Source organism: Leptinotarsa decemlineata, unplaced genomic scaffold (assembly GCF_025532065.1).
Source record: "Leptinotarsa decemlineata unplaced genomic scaffold, Ldec_3_MD MMD2_tig00003335_RagTag_RagTag, whole genome shotgun sequence".
NCBI classification, from domain to species: Eukaryota; Metazoa; Arthropoda; class Insecta; order Coleoptera; family Chrysomelidae; genus Leptinotarsa; species Leptinotarsa decemlineata.
In genome coordinates this window covers 1,414,541-1,429,378 of record NW_027412587.1, presented here as the reverse complement: position 1 = coordinate 1,429,378, position 14,838 = coordinate 1,414,541, and the positions used below count along the sequence as shown (strand labels likewise).

At 32.8% G+C, this 14,838-nt stretch overlaps 1 protein-coding gene across 1 annotated transcript; it reads right to left on the bottom strand.

Annotated features, from left to right (window-relative positions):
• Nucleotides 1-10,677, bottom strand: mtm (phosphatidylinositol-3-phosphate phosphatase). Its single transcript, XM_023174303.2, has 11 exons — nucleotides 10,369-10,677; nucleotides 10,224-10,316; nucleotides 9,960-10,166; nucleotides 9,649-9,909; nucleotides 8,390-8,605; nucleotides 7,270-7,406; nucleotides 5,138-5,345; nucleotides 4,882-5,052; nucleotides 1,298-1,505; nucleotides 1,057-1,238; nucleotides 1-1,007 (listed from the first exon to the last, which is right to left on the bottom strand). Exons 1-11 carry the CDS (start codon nucleotides 10,492-10,494, stop codon nucleotides 885-887), a joined length of 1,932 nt encoding a protein of 643 aa, XP_023030071.1. The 5' UTR covers nucleotides 10,495-10,677; the 3' UTR covers nucleotides 1-884.
• Between the last annotated feature and the right edge of the window lie 4,161 nt (nucleotides 10,678-14,838).

The following is a 14,838-nucleotide window of genomic DNA, read 5'->3' as shown; positions in this document are numbered from 1 at the left end:
CGGTATTAACATTTATATGTATCAGACAGGGAACTAACAAATTAGAACCTGAATTTTTGTGTTGTGCAAGGTTCATCATTCAATGGAGAACAACTGTGTCTTTGTTACCAACTCCTAAGGTAACATATCTGAAATTATGATTCTCATTATCCTATGTTCTATTCATTTCGCCCTTTTTGTTAACTTCAAGTTTCAAAGTTTCCTTTTTTTTCTCACAAATTAATTGACCATGTCAAAATAAATCCTATTTCTTCCACAATGACAATATAAAATATTGAAGGAATTGTGATAAATAATTTATTCATTATTCATATTTCCACAAGATTGGGTTAACGTAAACGTTTTAGGAATTGAAACTTGTAAAAAAATTAACCTAGCACTACAATACACTTTTATTTGAAAAAAAAAACAAGTTGTCATCTTACATTTATGAAGCATTAAATTCAGATCTGGTGAAACTGATTTAGGAGGAAATAATTTTGTACACTTTGTTCATATTTTCAGGTATGGATGAATCTTCAAGTGAGCATAGAAAGAGACTGAAGCATTATTTGATTCCATGTGTTGAGGCTCTTCATTACCCTTGAAAAATGAAATTTGGTCTCTGACATACAGTCAGTACAATGCATATTGATTAAATATTCTATTGGTCTCATAATAATTTAAAAAATATATTTGGCCTATATTACTTCCAGAACTGAAGCTATTGTTACAGTCCTCCAATGACCTAAAATTAATGGATTCAATCCAGCAAACTTCTGTTTCAATGTCCTTACGAATTAAAAAAAATATATAAATATAAGGGTGTCTTCTCACTGTAAAATAAAGCTATACAATTCTTTTAACAAAGGGGAATATTATACATAAGTTTCAACAACTACTGATCATGTTGGTGACACATTACTCCTCTGCATCCTTTGTTGCTGCTCCTTTCTGCATTCTTCTGCAGTATGTTGCAACTGTTCTTTCAGCTTCAACAGCTCTCTAATCCGTTGGTATACAGGATCCTGCAAAAGAAGTTGACAAAAAAAATATATCAGATTTCCAAAAATTCACCTGTGTTCTCATGCTTGGGTTCCACCTACAATAATAGGCTTTCCATAACTTTATATGGCGGATGCTGGCAATAGGTACTAAAACTCTCTGCTGCAAGGTATTAGCCCAATATAAGGGATTCCTGTAAAGATCCAAATTACTGTTGGTATATGACCATAGAGATACTGTTTGATCCTTCAGCTCTACAACAAATCAAGTCAAATTTACCGTCTCTAACAAATAATTAGAGTCAGTTACATACTTTCTTGAACACGCTCCCTCTCACTGTTACATAAAAATGTTCCAAATCGGCAAGAATACAGATGATCTAATATTGTTATTAGGAAATAGTCATTGAATTCGAAAGCATTGGGGAACTGTTGCGTTATCTGCCACACACAATCGATAAATTGCAAGAAAATAGGAGATCTGTCTGCATCTGAATGGTGATCATCTCCGTGACCAATTCTCTGAAAAAAAAATGTCTGTGATATTGTCATTTAAACAGAATATAAAAAAACCTATGATTGCCCTTAACAGAAATACTATACCTGAAGTTCAGACCACATTTACATGGCACTTCAAAGGATTTGTAACAACCAAATACCTGTGTAAACAAACGTTATCGAAACAGTTTAATAACGCCGAGTCTTTATTTATTCAATTGTGTAAACACCTACTTCAAGCGGTGTAATCATTTAGTGACATGTAAAAGCCCTTATGTGTGAGGCAGTAAATTTTATTTTAAAATGATACCTGATTGAATGCCATAAGAACTTGCTGCCACCTTGATTTAATGCAAAAAAGATAAAAGATGGATAAAATTAGATGGGACCATGATTTGAAATATCAAAATTTGATATATAGGAATTTCAGGGGCGACTAATACGTATGTCGTAATAACAGGGTACCAAGAAGAAAGTATTCCTACGATCACAAAAGATTCCTTTCTAATAGCACATATGACACATTCAAGAACGGTTAGTCAAATTTTATGTTGGTAACGATGGAGGTTAGGGACGGGTTTAATACAAGTTCAGGTAGTTAACTTATGTTTCCAGTGAGTGAATGTTAGAACCTCAATTCTTCTAACAACGGCTGATATATGTTCGTATAATAGGGTTACTTATACACTGGAGTCAAAAAATTGGTATACCAGTGAACTGATTTATTTCTGTCTTTGTGAACTATTTTTGAATTGCTCTGTTGATTTTTCCAATACTATTTGAACTGATTTTGATACGAACAATGATCCATTTCTTATCATTTTTTTTTTGTTTTCTGTATCAGCTATTCTCTTACTCATCTTTACAATAATTTATTTATTCGTTTATTTGGTACAAAATTTCTAGAAAGAAATTATGCTGGTACAAGGAAGTTAATTAAAATTTTCAAGTGAAAATTAATAAAAACTTTTAATAATGAGAAAAACATTCAAATAATTATAATTTGATGATTTTCCTTGATGTTTTTGAAAAATATATGTTTTATTAACTCATATTACACGTATTATTCAAATTATATTGTACTAAAATTGGATATTTTGATATATTACACTTTACTATTTACAAGCATCAAAATGACCACCCACCAATTGAGGAGTGGGAAACCTGCATTTGTTCGTCAAGATTTCTGTCATAGCAGTCCCATAATTTTGAGGTTAGAATAATACACCATAGTCCACCGAGACCTCTGATAATCAGAACAACAGAGCAGTCTTTGTAGAATTTGAAGGAAAGAATGTTTATATTTCATTAATTTTTCTCCCGTTTTCAGACAATATTGGTCTTAATTTGATGGACATGGGGTTCTATATAGAGATTATATCAGCCTATGTCACCAACCTTATTTAATATATTTATAACTGATCTACCCATGGAGGTAAATAAAACAAGCTATCCAATTATTTATGCAGATGACACTAATTTAATCATCACTGGACACTCCAGGGGGAAAATATAGGACAAAGCTGACGAATCTATCAAAAACATAACCCAATGGTGTGGTAATAGTAACATTTTTCTGAATATAGACAAGTCAATAGCTGTTTACTTTAATACAAAAAATGCCACTGTGAACCAGAGCATACTACTTAAAACTGAAGAAACATCATTAGAAAACTCGACCTGTACAAAATTTTTAGGGGTCCACTTGGATCAAAAACTCACATGGAACGATCATGTTGAACATACATCCTCAAAACAGCTCATATTGCTTCATTATTAGAAACTTGCGTAACACAGTGTCAATGGAAGTACTGAAACTACTATATTTTGGCCTTATCAGTCATGCCTGTCATATGGTCTGATTTTCTGGGGAAAAGCCCATAATAGTGGTCAATTATTTATCACTCAAAAAAAAATTATAAGGTGCATGCTGAATTTATCTAGCAAAACATCTTGTAAAAACCACTTTGTTGAGCTGGGTATTATGTCATTACCAAGCTTGTACATTTACTCAATTATTGTTCACATCATAAATAAACATAACTCTCTCAAAACAAGAAAGGATGTTCACAATCATAATACGCGGCAGAAGGACACCATCAATTTATGTTTCTCTAGATTATCAATTGGACAGGAGAATCCCAATTATATAGGAATCAAATGCTACAATAAAATATGTGAAATTAAGAAATTTAGAGAACTCAGCACAAGTTTATTTAAAAATTATCTAAAAAAGTTTTTAGTACAGAAATACTATTATTCAGTTCAGGAGTTTCTGAATGAAAATTTTGACTCGGACCACATGAAACAGTAGTCTTTTGATTCAAATTTTTAATAAATAATTCTAATTAGTATTGATAAACTTATATTTCATTTATTAATTTTTAAAGTGTGTACATGTACCTATTTATTTATATTAATTTATTTTATTTTATGACCAAAAAGTGAAATTGTAATATTATTATAACCTACTTATTAGTGATGATTCCCATAATGTATGGTACTTCTATTGTAACATTCAGTGGAAAATAAATTGTCTTGTCTATGGGTAAAAAATAAATAGTTCGAATAATTTCACCACTATTATCAATACTATTCTTTTTAGTGAAAAGGTTGGGTCTGACCCTTTTTTGAAGCTCTGACAGTAAGGAGTGCCTGAATCAATAACCAATTCCCACATTGTTTGGTAACTGATCATTGGGCCCGAGACACAATGAGCTAAGAATGACAGCCTCCTATATTTGTCCAAACTTTTCTACTTCAATGTGGCATATCTGTATAATCATGAGGTTCCAAAGTAGGAAGGGCATCATTCCACCAAAGACTCTAATAGTCAGAACAACCATTTTAACCGAATAGTCTTTGTAGAGTTTGCAGATTTCTCTTTTTCCTATTTTCAGAAGATATTCGCTTTGATATCGTCATTGATGATCAAGGAGGACTAAATAATAATAATATTTATAGCTTCAAAATTGAATTACAGCATTCTTCAAATGAAAATGAACTATATGCGCCTGGAGGAGCTATTGATCTGAACGATTGATATATGTTAAAAGTGGCTTATATTCATGTTTGAGTCCAGTTGAGCAAGAACAGATAACATTAGTTGGTTACCAACAAAGAAAATAGGTACTTTTTGAGGTGACTTTTGAGTGATGTAGTTGATTTTGACTTGAGGACTGGGTATGTTAATGTTTAAATATATACTATATATATGTATAGACTTTTTTATTTAAAATCTCAGGGAGGGGAATAAATACTTTCAGTGTATTTAACTGTTTTCATTCTCCCTGGTCAATATCTCCCAGAGCATAAGACAACATCGGTGTCTTATCAAAATCATAAGAGTGTCTCGTAAGGTCACATTATGTTGTTATTATTATTATAAATAAAATAATACCTGTTGAAATTTATGTCCAAATGATATCCATTCTTTCTCAATGAGTACCTCAAATCCTTTGATAGTCCGGTAGTAAGGATCGAGCATCAACATTGAGAGGGCTGTCAATTGAGCTGTTCGGTCCCAACCATCCGAACAGTGAACTAAAACTGAAGTTTTATGACTCTCCACCTGAAAAAATAATACCAAACTAAAATGTAGCATTCACTAAATTTGAAAAGGTTTTGTTATTTTACAAAATATTCATATCACATACTTTGTCAACTATTCGAACAGCTCCAGCTAAAATGCATTTAATATGTTTCAACCAATAAGTAGACTCCACACCAGAAAGCCATTTTATCTCGTCTATATTTGGGTAGCAGAGTTCCTTCAGCTTTCTTAGAGATTCCCTCATTACGTGTATGTTGTGGATATCTAAGAAAACCAACTCTGCATTTTGGTAAGCATCTTCAGACTCATACCTTTGAAAAAATAAAATTTATGGATTGATTGCTTTGGTAATTCATTGCAAGAAAAATGAATGAGTCTAATTCAAACAGTGATTGATAAATCGAAACAAGTGAATCATGTATCAGTAACAAACATATTTCAAATACACTTGTGAACTGTTTTAATTCTGAAAGATATGTTTACGTTTACTAACGATTACCTGCCTCCGATCAAATCCCATTCAGAACGGAAATCATACTTGTCAATTTTACATTTCTGATAAAACACTAGGTAGCAAGTTTGATTAAAACTAGTTTATATAATTGAATTGAAATGAAATTATGCAATGAACTACCGAATACAGTTGAAAAATATGGCAAATTGAAATTTAAAATCATTAAAGGATAAGGCAATGCACAGTGAAATGGGCTGAAGTCAGAAACAGTATTATTCATCATGGCCTGCCAGGATGGTGTCTTCAACACCATCTCCACCGACATAACGTGGCTCTAAGAGTGCTTTATTACCACCATCGGCACTCCTACGTTATTTAGGAGATACCGATGCTCCCTTATATTCTGGGAGTCATTGATTTAGTTGTGGAAAATGAGAGGTGCCGAATTTATTGGAACTATTCTTTCCCCACCATCAGGCAGACACAAACTGATACACTCGATGTAATCCTCCTTGACCATCAAAGTAAGATGATATTTGTCCAAGTGAAGCAAATATCGTTCGAAAAGAGTAGTTTCATATTCAATAAAGTTATCTGAAAACTGAAGTTTGGCTGAAAATTACAGTAACCAATACATATCTCAATAAATATTGATTTATCCAAATGAAAATACATAAACATTCAATTAGTTATCCATTTACTTAATAAAAGGTGAAACTGGAACATCTGGCGCAGAATAAATTGAAGACAAGCACTTTTTTAAACATCAGAATTGAAATACTCTTCTCGATGCGTGTTTCACCAACCAATTTGGCGTCTTTAGGAGATGAAGAAAACTTCATATCGTGCAAAGTCAAATTTTAATTGAATTTATTGAAAAAAAAATCCATACGATATGCACTTTAGTGTTGAAATCACTGAATTTTATCAGTTTATTGGGTCTAGTATGGCAGAATGTTACAAAAAAAAAAAACAAAAAAAAATGTGATCAATTTGTTAAGCTTTGGGATCACTATGTAACAGGTTGACAGGTAAACCGCTTTTACAGGGTTTTGCAGCTATTAAGTGCAATATACCTGTTCAACAAATTGATACTGAAATTCCTTAGCTAAAAAATTGTGAATATTTTTCATAAATATTTTTGTAAAATCATAGCACTAAAATTGAACAACTAAATGAGTTCTACTAAAAAGTAATTTCAGTATTGTTGTAAATCATGCCCGAAAGAAAGTAACGCCGGCCGCCACTGGTAACCATAAACCAAACGTGACGTAACTATGAGCGCGCGAATATACGGTGATTCCCCGCCACTCTAGAAGCACCGATTTCAACGGAACTTCGGCGAAATTTCTACGGCATTTGATTACGATATTTAAAGGCTAGCCACGAGGATATCGAGACAGTCAAGTGGAAGTTACAGTGCGGTACGTGAAGTGATCTTGTAAGGCGATAGACATTCAAATGATAGTTGAAGTGTTTGTTGTATTAAAGTGAAATAAAATCAAGTTTTATTATTCAGTGTAGTCAATTCTTGGTCAACCCACGGGTAGAAAACGTAACAATATAATAGTGAGGGAAATCCTGAAGAGAAACAGGATAATCTAATTTCAATTTTGGGTCAAATGCAAATATGAACAATTGTGCAGTACATAATTTATTTACCTCAACGAGTTTTTAGTACTCTAAACATTTTTGCAATAGTTCAATAAATAATACTTGAGATACTCAATGACTTAACACTCAATTGTTAATATCCAATCATAGCTATTTAACGCGCTTACCCTCCTCCTTTAGCTTTGTTTGCTATCGCATTTGCACTTGGTCTGGCATCCATTATAAATAACTTATGTGATTGAGCATTGGCATCCATTATCAACTGAATATATCTTTCATCTTCTTTGCTTCTTTTTCCACCTACCTAAAATTTATATTTCTCAATCTCGTTGAACATGAAATACCGATACTGATTGAAAGAAGAGAATGTTGAAAAAGGAATTAGACAAAAAAATATAGTTAAAACATCTGAAGGGAGAAAAAAAAACAAGCTCTTAAACAAAGATATGTAGACCAATCACAGAAGTTTATTTCATTTACAAATTATAAAAAAGCCCTCTCCAAACAACTGCTTTCACGTGAAAGTTGTCTTTTCTGATTCTTTCATTCATCATATTGTGTAATTTTCTTGTAAACGACATCTATTTCAATTCCATAACAAATGTTTGAAGAATGTATAGAATGAATTATTTCCATATAATTAATTGTTCATATGAAAGAAATTGTTTTGAAAGGATTTTTTGGTTTGAGTAATTTAATATTAATGTGGAAGTAGTTGTTTCGAGAGGAATTTTCTTTCGTTTAATGCAATGTTCATGTGAAATTAGTTGTTTCACGCAGGAAAGACACGCCCAAAGAAGTGTTTTTGTAAAACTGTTTAGTGAAAATCTCACAAGAAAGTGTTTTTTGAATAGTTTATTTTGAACTTAATTGCTTTCTTTTTCACTTCAGAAGTTTCCCACATCATTTTGTACAAAGATGGCAAAGTAGATAGCCAAAAAGCTACATATTACTATAGCAATCAATCATGAAATAGACATTACCAGAATGTCAATACAGTTCACAAGCTATAAAATGGTAGTCAATGATTATATTTGGAGAAATCACTGTCTGAATTCTGAAGAATTCTTTAATAAAAATGAGTCATGCTAAATTAAACATAATGAAATGTACTCATTATCAGCAAAGAAGGATCAGAAATATGTAAGATAGATAAAATTTTAAAGATTTTCATCTATCACGTTCATATGAAATTTACCTTTTTTATCGCACTAACTTTATTCTGTCATTTCTGAGATTAAGCTATTTACATGATTGAAATTGGTAAGCTAAAATAATTTTGAATACCCCAACAAGTGGTTGTGAACATCTTGTGATTGTTCCTTGAGATTCTGGATGGATCCAACTCAGAACAGGTATTCTTCCTCTACTCCGAAAATTAGCTACCGATTTGATGTCATCATCTGTCACTTGTGCAGGTACTGCCCAAACAGCAGGATAACTATCACATATTTCATAAAGTTCATTAATTTTTGAAATTTTCCACATGTCATTGTTTACACCCTGAAAAATTGAGTATAGATTATTTTACAAATGAAAATGCAGTTGCAAATATGAAAAACTTAAAATCTTGCACTATTGAAAAAATTGAGAAACAGCATTATGTGTTTTGAATGGCATAATGTCATCTTTTTGAAATTTGTATGTTCAATGCAAACCTAGGAGAAAAATATGCATACACTGGTCAGTCACTCGATGAAATTTATTATCCATCAAAAATTATACAATTTTCATAAATTTAATGTGAAATTTCTATAAAAGTGGTTGAAAAATTTCTCTTTGAATTTTTTCGATCCTGAAGATAGCATGGTAGGAGAAGGTAGCTAAAAAATGTAAATCTTTTTCAAATATAACTGCTCTAATCACTTTATGTAGCTTACAAAAGGTCAAAATTAGAAAATCCCATCATTATGAAATAAACATGATACATTAACTGAACAAAGATGAATTCAACAGAAGAGTTGAGTTTTGTAGCACCCTATCGGAATGTCTCAACCATAATCCAGCTCTGTTGTTCACCAATTTTTTCTTGGATGAATGGGTAGTACAAGTACTAATTCATTTTCTGAGTTGTAGATTATTGTGTAATTACTGATTGTAGTTCTCAAGTGAAACTAACTGAATAAAACAATCAAATACCAAAAATGGTTTTTTTTTATCCAGTATTTGGCCGGAGAGTATTTAGGCCGCTGGATAGTTACCGGATATCTATTTCATATCTAAATCACAATTCGTAAAACTCAACCTGTGTTACAGTAATGAGTATTTCCAAACAAGGCTTACTTTGTTTATGATTTCATATGATGGAAATGATAGTGCATGCATTGTTTATGAAACAATAATTGCTGCACAAAATATCTATTTACATCATATTGAAGTTGAAATGAAAATAAAAGTGAAGATGGAAGTTGATGCTGCATACATCCATCTTCAACTATAATTATAATCCACCTAATATGAATATAAGATTTTTTTTTCTATTCTATAATGAAATACTTATGATAATGCAATATTAGATGCAATTACAAGATATAATAAGATCTTACCATTCTCTTCAATTCAGCAATTGGTTCATAGACAGCCCATCCATTTTCTGGAAATGCTTCTGAATATTCAAATGCGAATAAATTCATTTTGTGTGATAATGGAAAAGCATACATTTGCAGTTTCTCAAACACATTTCTCCTCGAATGGTTTTCCTGTTTATGGGCAAATCTTAAATTTCTCATATCTTTACAAAATACCTCAATACCATATGCATTTTCTCCCCTTGATGAGGCTCCACCAACTTTTTCAATTCTGGAAACCTAATATAAATGTGGAAGTGTGTATTTAATTTGTGTATTCAAATTTTTACCACTCCCAAAGGAACTTCAACAACATTAGGCGTATCTTTATCTCCTGATCTGAAATATAACTTGTAATTAGTGACTGTTAAAACTCCTCTAGCTGGACCATGATAAGGACATAAATAAGTTACATCTCTTGCTTGACCTGTAACTTTTTCACCAGGTAGTACAGGCGGGTCATCTGGACGACTGGAAACTCCTGACTCATTGGGTACCTGGAAATAAGGTTAGTGAGGAAAAACTGAAGTCGAAAATATAAACATCCAAACAACTTTTTTACGTTCCAGGGTGGATACTACATTTTCTGTAGAAGTAGAACTTGAAGAACAATAGCTTTTACTTGGAGAGGTTTTACCCCAACTGGTCTGAAAATACTAATGTGAATTTATTTTTTCACCAAACTTAGAGATCACTTACCGTTTCTTGTTTATTCAACAAATTGGATTTGGAATCAGTTCTGAACCCATCTAAAGTTAAATTTTTGTTAAATGTGTTATTATCCATCTCCAGAAGTTCTATGCTGCTAGTTTTCCTATTCATCATTTCTTATTTCTGAAAGTATGCAGATATTCTAAGAAAGAAGCAATTCAAACCGCTAATATTTCGAATGTAGACCAAACCTATTTTAATTGTTGTAATTTATAACATTCTGACAATTGACACTGACAATCAGATTTTTTTTCGTTGACCTCTGACCACACTCTCAGTTATAGAGGTTAGAGGTAAGGAGAACCATCTCTGAGTATCAGTAGCCATGAAAAAATGAGATCGTTCAGCTGCGAGATCACCATAGGATGAGACAAATTTCTCAGTTGTCATTTGTCATATTTTAAAAAATTGGTGGAGTTTAGGATATTTTTTGAAAAATCAACTTTCAGTGAAATGTTTTACTCTAACTTGAGAAAAGAGTTCATGACATATTCTCATTGACACAATGACGCTAGTAATTTTCAAATAGTTATAAAAAATGTTTGCATTAAAAAATATAGTACTGTTGTAGAAAAAAGAGTTTATCGATAATATGTTAGACGTTTATGATGACGAATAATACCACAAATATCAACTTGTCATTTTGAAAGAAACGAGCGTGCGTTAAATATAATTCGCTTCGCCACCGTACATTTCGCTAACTCAGTGATCACGTGGTATCAAATATACATCTTATATGCATTTTATACTCGCTTGTCATCAAATTTTTGAAACCGAACGCACCCAAAGTACTTCGGTTACCTTTGATTTTTGAGAAAAAAAATCGGAACCATGAAGTTTTACAAATTGGAGAGTAAATAATATGATTGTCACAGCATTTATACCTGGTGGGGACAAATCCTGATACGCCAAAGTTGATGTCTAATTAACTACACTATGATAGATAAAATTTGGCGGTAAATTTTGAACTTTCAACAAGAATCTCTTCTTGCTATTCATGATTTTTTGTCTAACAGATATCAATTTTGAAGTTAAATAACGTTTACATCCTAGTCAAAAAAAGGGTTTGAAATTGGGTTAAAAAAATTGTTGATCAGAAAGGCAATTAATAGCAAAACTACTACAATGCAGCAAAAACCTCTGAAATATATGCTTTCATTATATGTTTAGTTACTTGTAATGCTTTCGTCAAGAAAATTATTTGTGATATCAGCACTATTAAACAGAGTATTTTTCTCTTTAGCTAGTTTGAAGAAAATTCTGTTTTTCCGTTAACCAGCTGTCGCACCCCTACGAACGACAACCCTCAGAAGTCGAAACTTTTGCGAGCTGAGGATTAACGTGGTCTTGCCTTTTAACGTGTGATTGGACGATAGCAAGTGAAAACCGATCGTTCAGCCTGGGGCTTGAACCACCAACCAACACGGCGGACAATTTGAGTGAGTGAACAAAGCATCCACGTCGAAACCATGATATAAAAAGTTGTATTAAATAAGAAATGATATTAACGATTTATGAAAAAATTATTCAATGTGTGGTGAAAAGTACCGTATCGACTGAAACTTCAGTTGATATGTCAAGAAGAGTATTTCGACCACGCCACTGAAGATGACTGCTGCCGCAGTTGCAGTTGAAACGTTTGGAGATTGTAACCAAAGAAGACCACGGCAAAACCCGGAAACCAACCATAACACACTTCAACTTTTGTCACAGGTCACTCTTGCCCATATAAAAATTAACTTTTTTGTATCACTAACTTCTCGTTGTGATTTTTATGAATTGAATCAATTTTCCTGCCCAAAACTTGATTCATCTTTTCATAGCTAAATACGTGAATGAATGTGTGATTCAAATACATTTTCGTGGTCATGTTTTTATGTTCTATTCAATGAACAAATGGGTCGAATAATTAATCAACAAAACACCATTAACTTTGTTGCACAAACTGAAGCGCATTCAGTCAATGATATGAGGTTCCATCTCATTTCCATTTTGATTTCCCGCATCGATAATGAAGCCCAATTTAACATTTGGTTCATGTCTGTCGTATCCAATGAACCAAAGAATACTTGATATGTGCCCAGTGTTTTGGCACCTGCCTTAGAAGTACAATAATTAATAACCTGTTATCATTCTCATTTGTGTACTGTATCCACATTTTGTACATAAGATGGAGCAAGTCTCAATTGATATGTACCAACAGTCAAATCTCGTAAATAGTCCAGAGTCATCAGCCTAAGAAAATAAGAAAAATGATGATGGCCCAATAATGGTATCCATCTTCTCCGACTCCTCCTGAGATTTTCTTCTATTATGTTCTGTACCCTATTTATCTGGCGAGATCTTTTCAGAATCAGTTGGGCTAATTCTGCATCTGTTCCTCTCATTTTTATCACTGGGTTGTATTTGTTAATAATTGCACCAATAAGAAGAAGGTCCCTCAAATAATAGAGGTGATGGGTTGATATTGTGTTCGAAAAAAACTTAAAGATTGATTTCATGTGTCCATTGCGCGCTTCAATTATCCACCGGGTTTTAGTCACGAGGCGAAGGGCATTAGCCTCTTCAATAGTAGGTTGTTGTCCATTCTGCACACTGTAGGGCATTTTATGTACAATACGTAATTCTTCCAGAAGAGGAATGGCGTCTCTATAACCACGATCGACAACAAAAATGACATCCTCAACAAACCAGTTTTTTATCCCATTAATGTCTCGATGAAAAATCATTTGGCAACGATGGCATATCGTTATTTCTGGGGTCGGAGAAGTAAGGTCCTTGAATTGATAAAATATAACCGTTGGGAAAAACAATAAATAGTAATTTTTGTGTCTGCAGTAAGACTGAAGGAGTACTTTTAAATTCTTGCTTTTCTCCACTTCACAATAGGTCCCATCTATGTATGTAATGACTTTACGCTGTTCAGGATTTGGATTATATACTATATTTGTGAACCGATCAACATGGCGTTGCATGTATTTTTCCCGAGTGATTGAACCGAAACCACTATTTTCTGGGACGAATCTTTGTGCAAGTGATCTTCTCACACTTGAAATTGCCATACTTGTGCATTGCCGTGAAGGATATTTGAAAATGACTTTCAAAAAATCGTCGGAGAACCCTTGTTAAAGTTTGCACAAAAAAGCCAGAAGATTTTTTTTATAAATATATCTGTCTCCACCTCCTACTAGTATAGACATAATTACCCGATTACGAGAGTCTAGCAGGTCTAGCTTTACATACTACGCACGATTCGCTCGAAGTTTGAATAATTCAGGCACATCCAACTCTCTCTCCCACTCAATGAGCTTATGGATGAAATAAATGGCGATATTATCTCCTTAATCATTAGAGATAAGACCATAAAACCTGATATCGTTGGATTCCTCATGATCATCCCTAACCGATCTTGTATTAATATACAGGGTGTATCGTTTGAAAATAAAAAATTGATGTCATTTTTGGAAAAACCGGAAGTTGAATTTGTTTTACAAATATGTCAAAAAGTACCGTCTAGTGAGCATATTCAATGTTTCCAGAAATATAGCTAGAGAAACAAAGGAGAAAAGGGGCTGTACCATGAATATGTGTCACACGGTATATCAATTGAATCATCTTCTATATATCCATATACACTGACTTAATTTCTCACAATATATTGTTTTCATGTTACAAAAATTATTTTTTTATTCCTCGGATTATGGCTTTTTATTTCACCCTGTATGGTGTGCAATTATTGACAAACAACGGTGGTGTGAAGACACAAGACCCATGAAAGAATTGCTAAAGTGCATGCTAAATTTCCGAGAGGCATGAAGTTGCAAAATAACACAGACTATTTCTCCCGTTTAACTACCAAATTCCCCACTTTGCTGAATTTGAGCAATTGTTTTCTCAAAAACTGTACCATTATTTTTCGTTATGATGTGCAATTATTGGCAAACGGTGGTGTGAAGACACAAGACCCATGAAAGAATTGTTAAAGTGCATGCTAAATTTCTGAGACATGAAGTTGCAAAATAACACAGACTATTTCTCCCGTTTAACTACCAAATTCCCCACTTTGCTGAATTTGAGTGATTGTTTTCTCAAAAACTGTACTATTATTTTTCGTTGTGCCCGTGGAAACTTTTGATCAGGACATTGAAAAGTAAATCACACCAAAAAATCAGCAGAATTCACTAAATGCCATTTTCCATAAGGCTTGTGTGTGGTCCTTAAATATTCGAACTGCATAAAAACGAATTTAACTTCATTGCCAGATTCAATTTATAAGATATTACCAATTCCAATGTTATATATACAACTAATCTATCATTTTTTAGGTTTGCTCACAAATTCAGTATCTTTACCATCTAACATAAATCACAATGATGCTCTTGAGTAATTACTACCAGTCAAACAAGTGATGATCCGTTTGATGATAGGATTGTTCTTGACCATTCATAAAAGTACTAT

Bases quoted from the DNA above. Each gene is read 5' to 3' on its own strand.
- mtm (XM_023174303.2), bottom strand. From the start codon at position 10,494: ATGATGAATAGGAAAACTAGCAGCATAGAACTTCTGGAGATGGATAAT. The intron at 10,167-10,223 runs GTTGTTTGGATG...CCTTATTTCCAG, and splicing joins CCACCCTGGAACGTAAAAAA to GTACCCAATGAGTCAGGAGT. The intron at 5,053-5,137 runs GTATGTGATATG...TTATTTTTTCAG, and splicing joins CTGTTCGAATAGTTGACAAA to GTGGAGAGTCATAAAACTTC.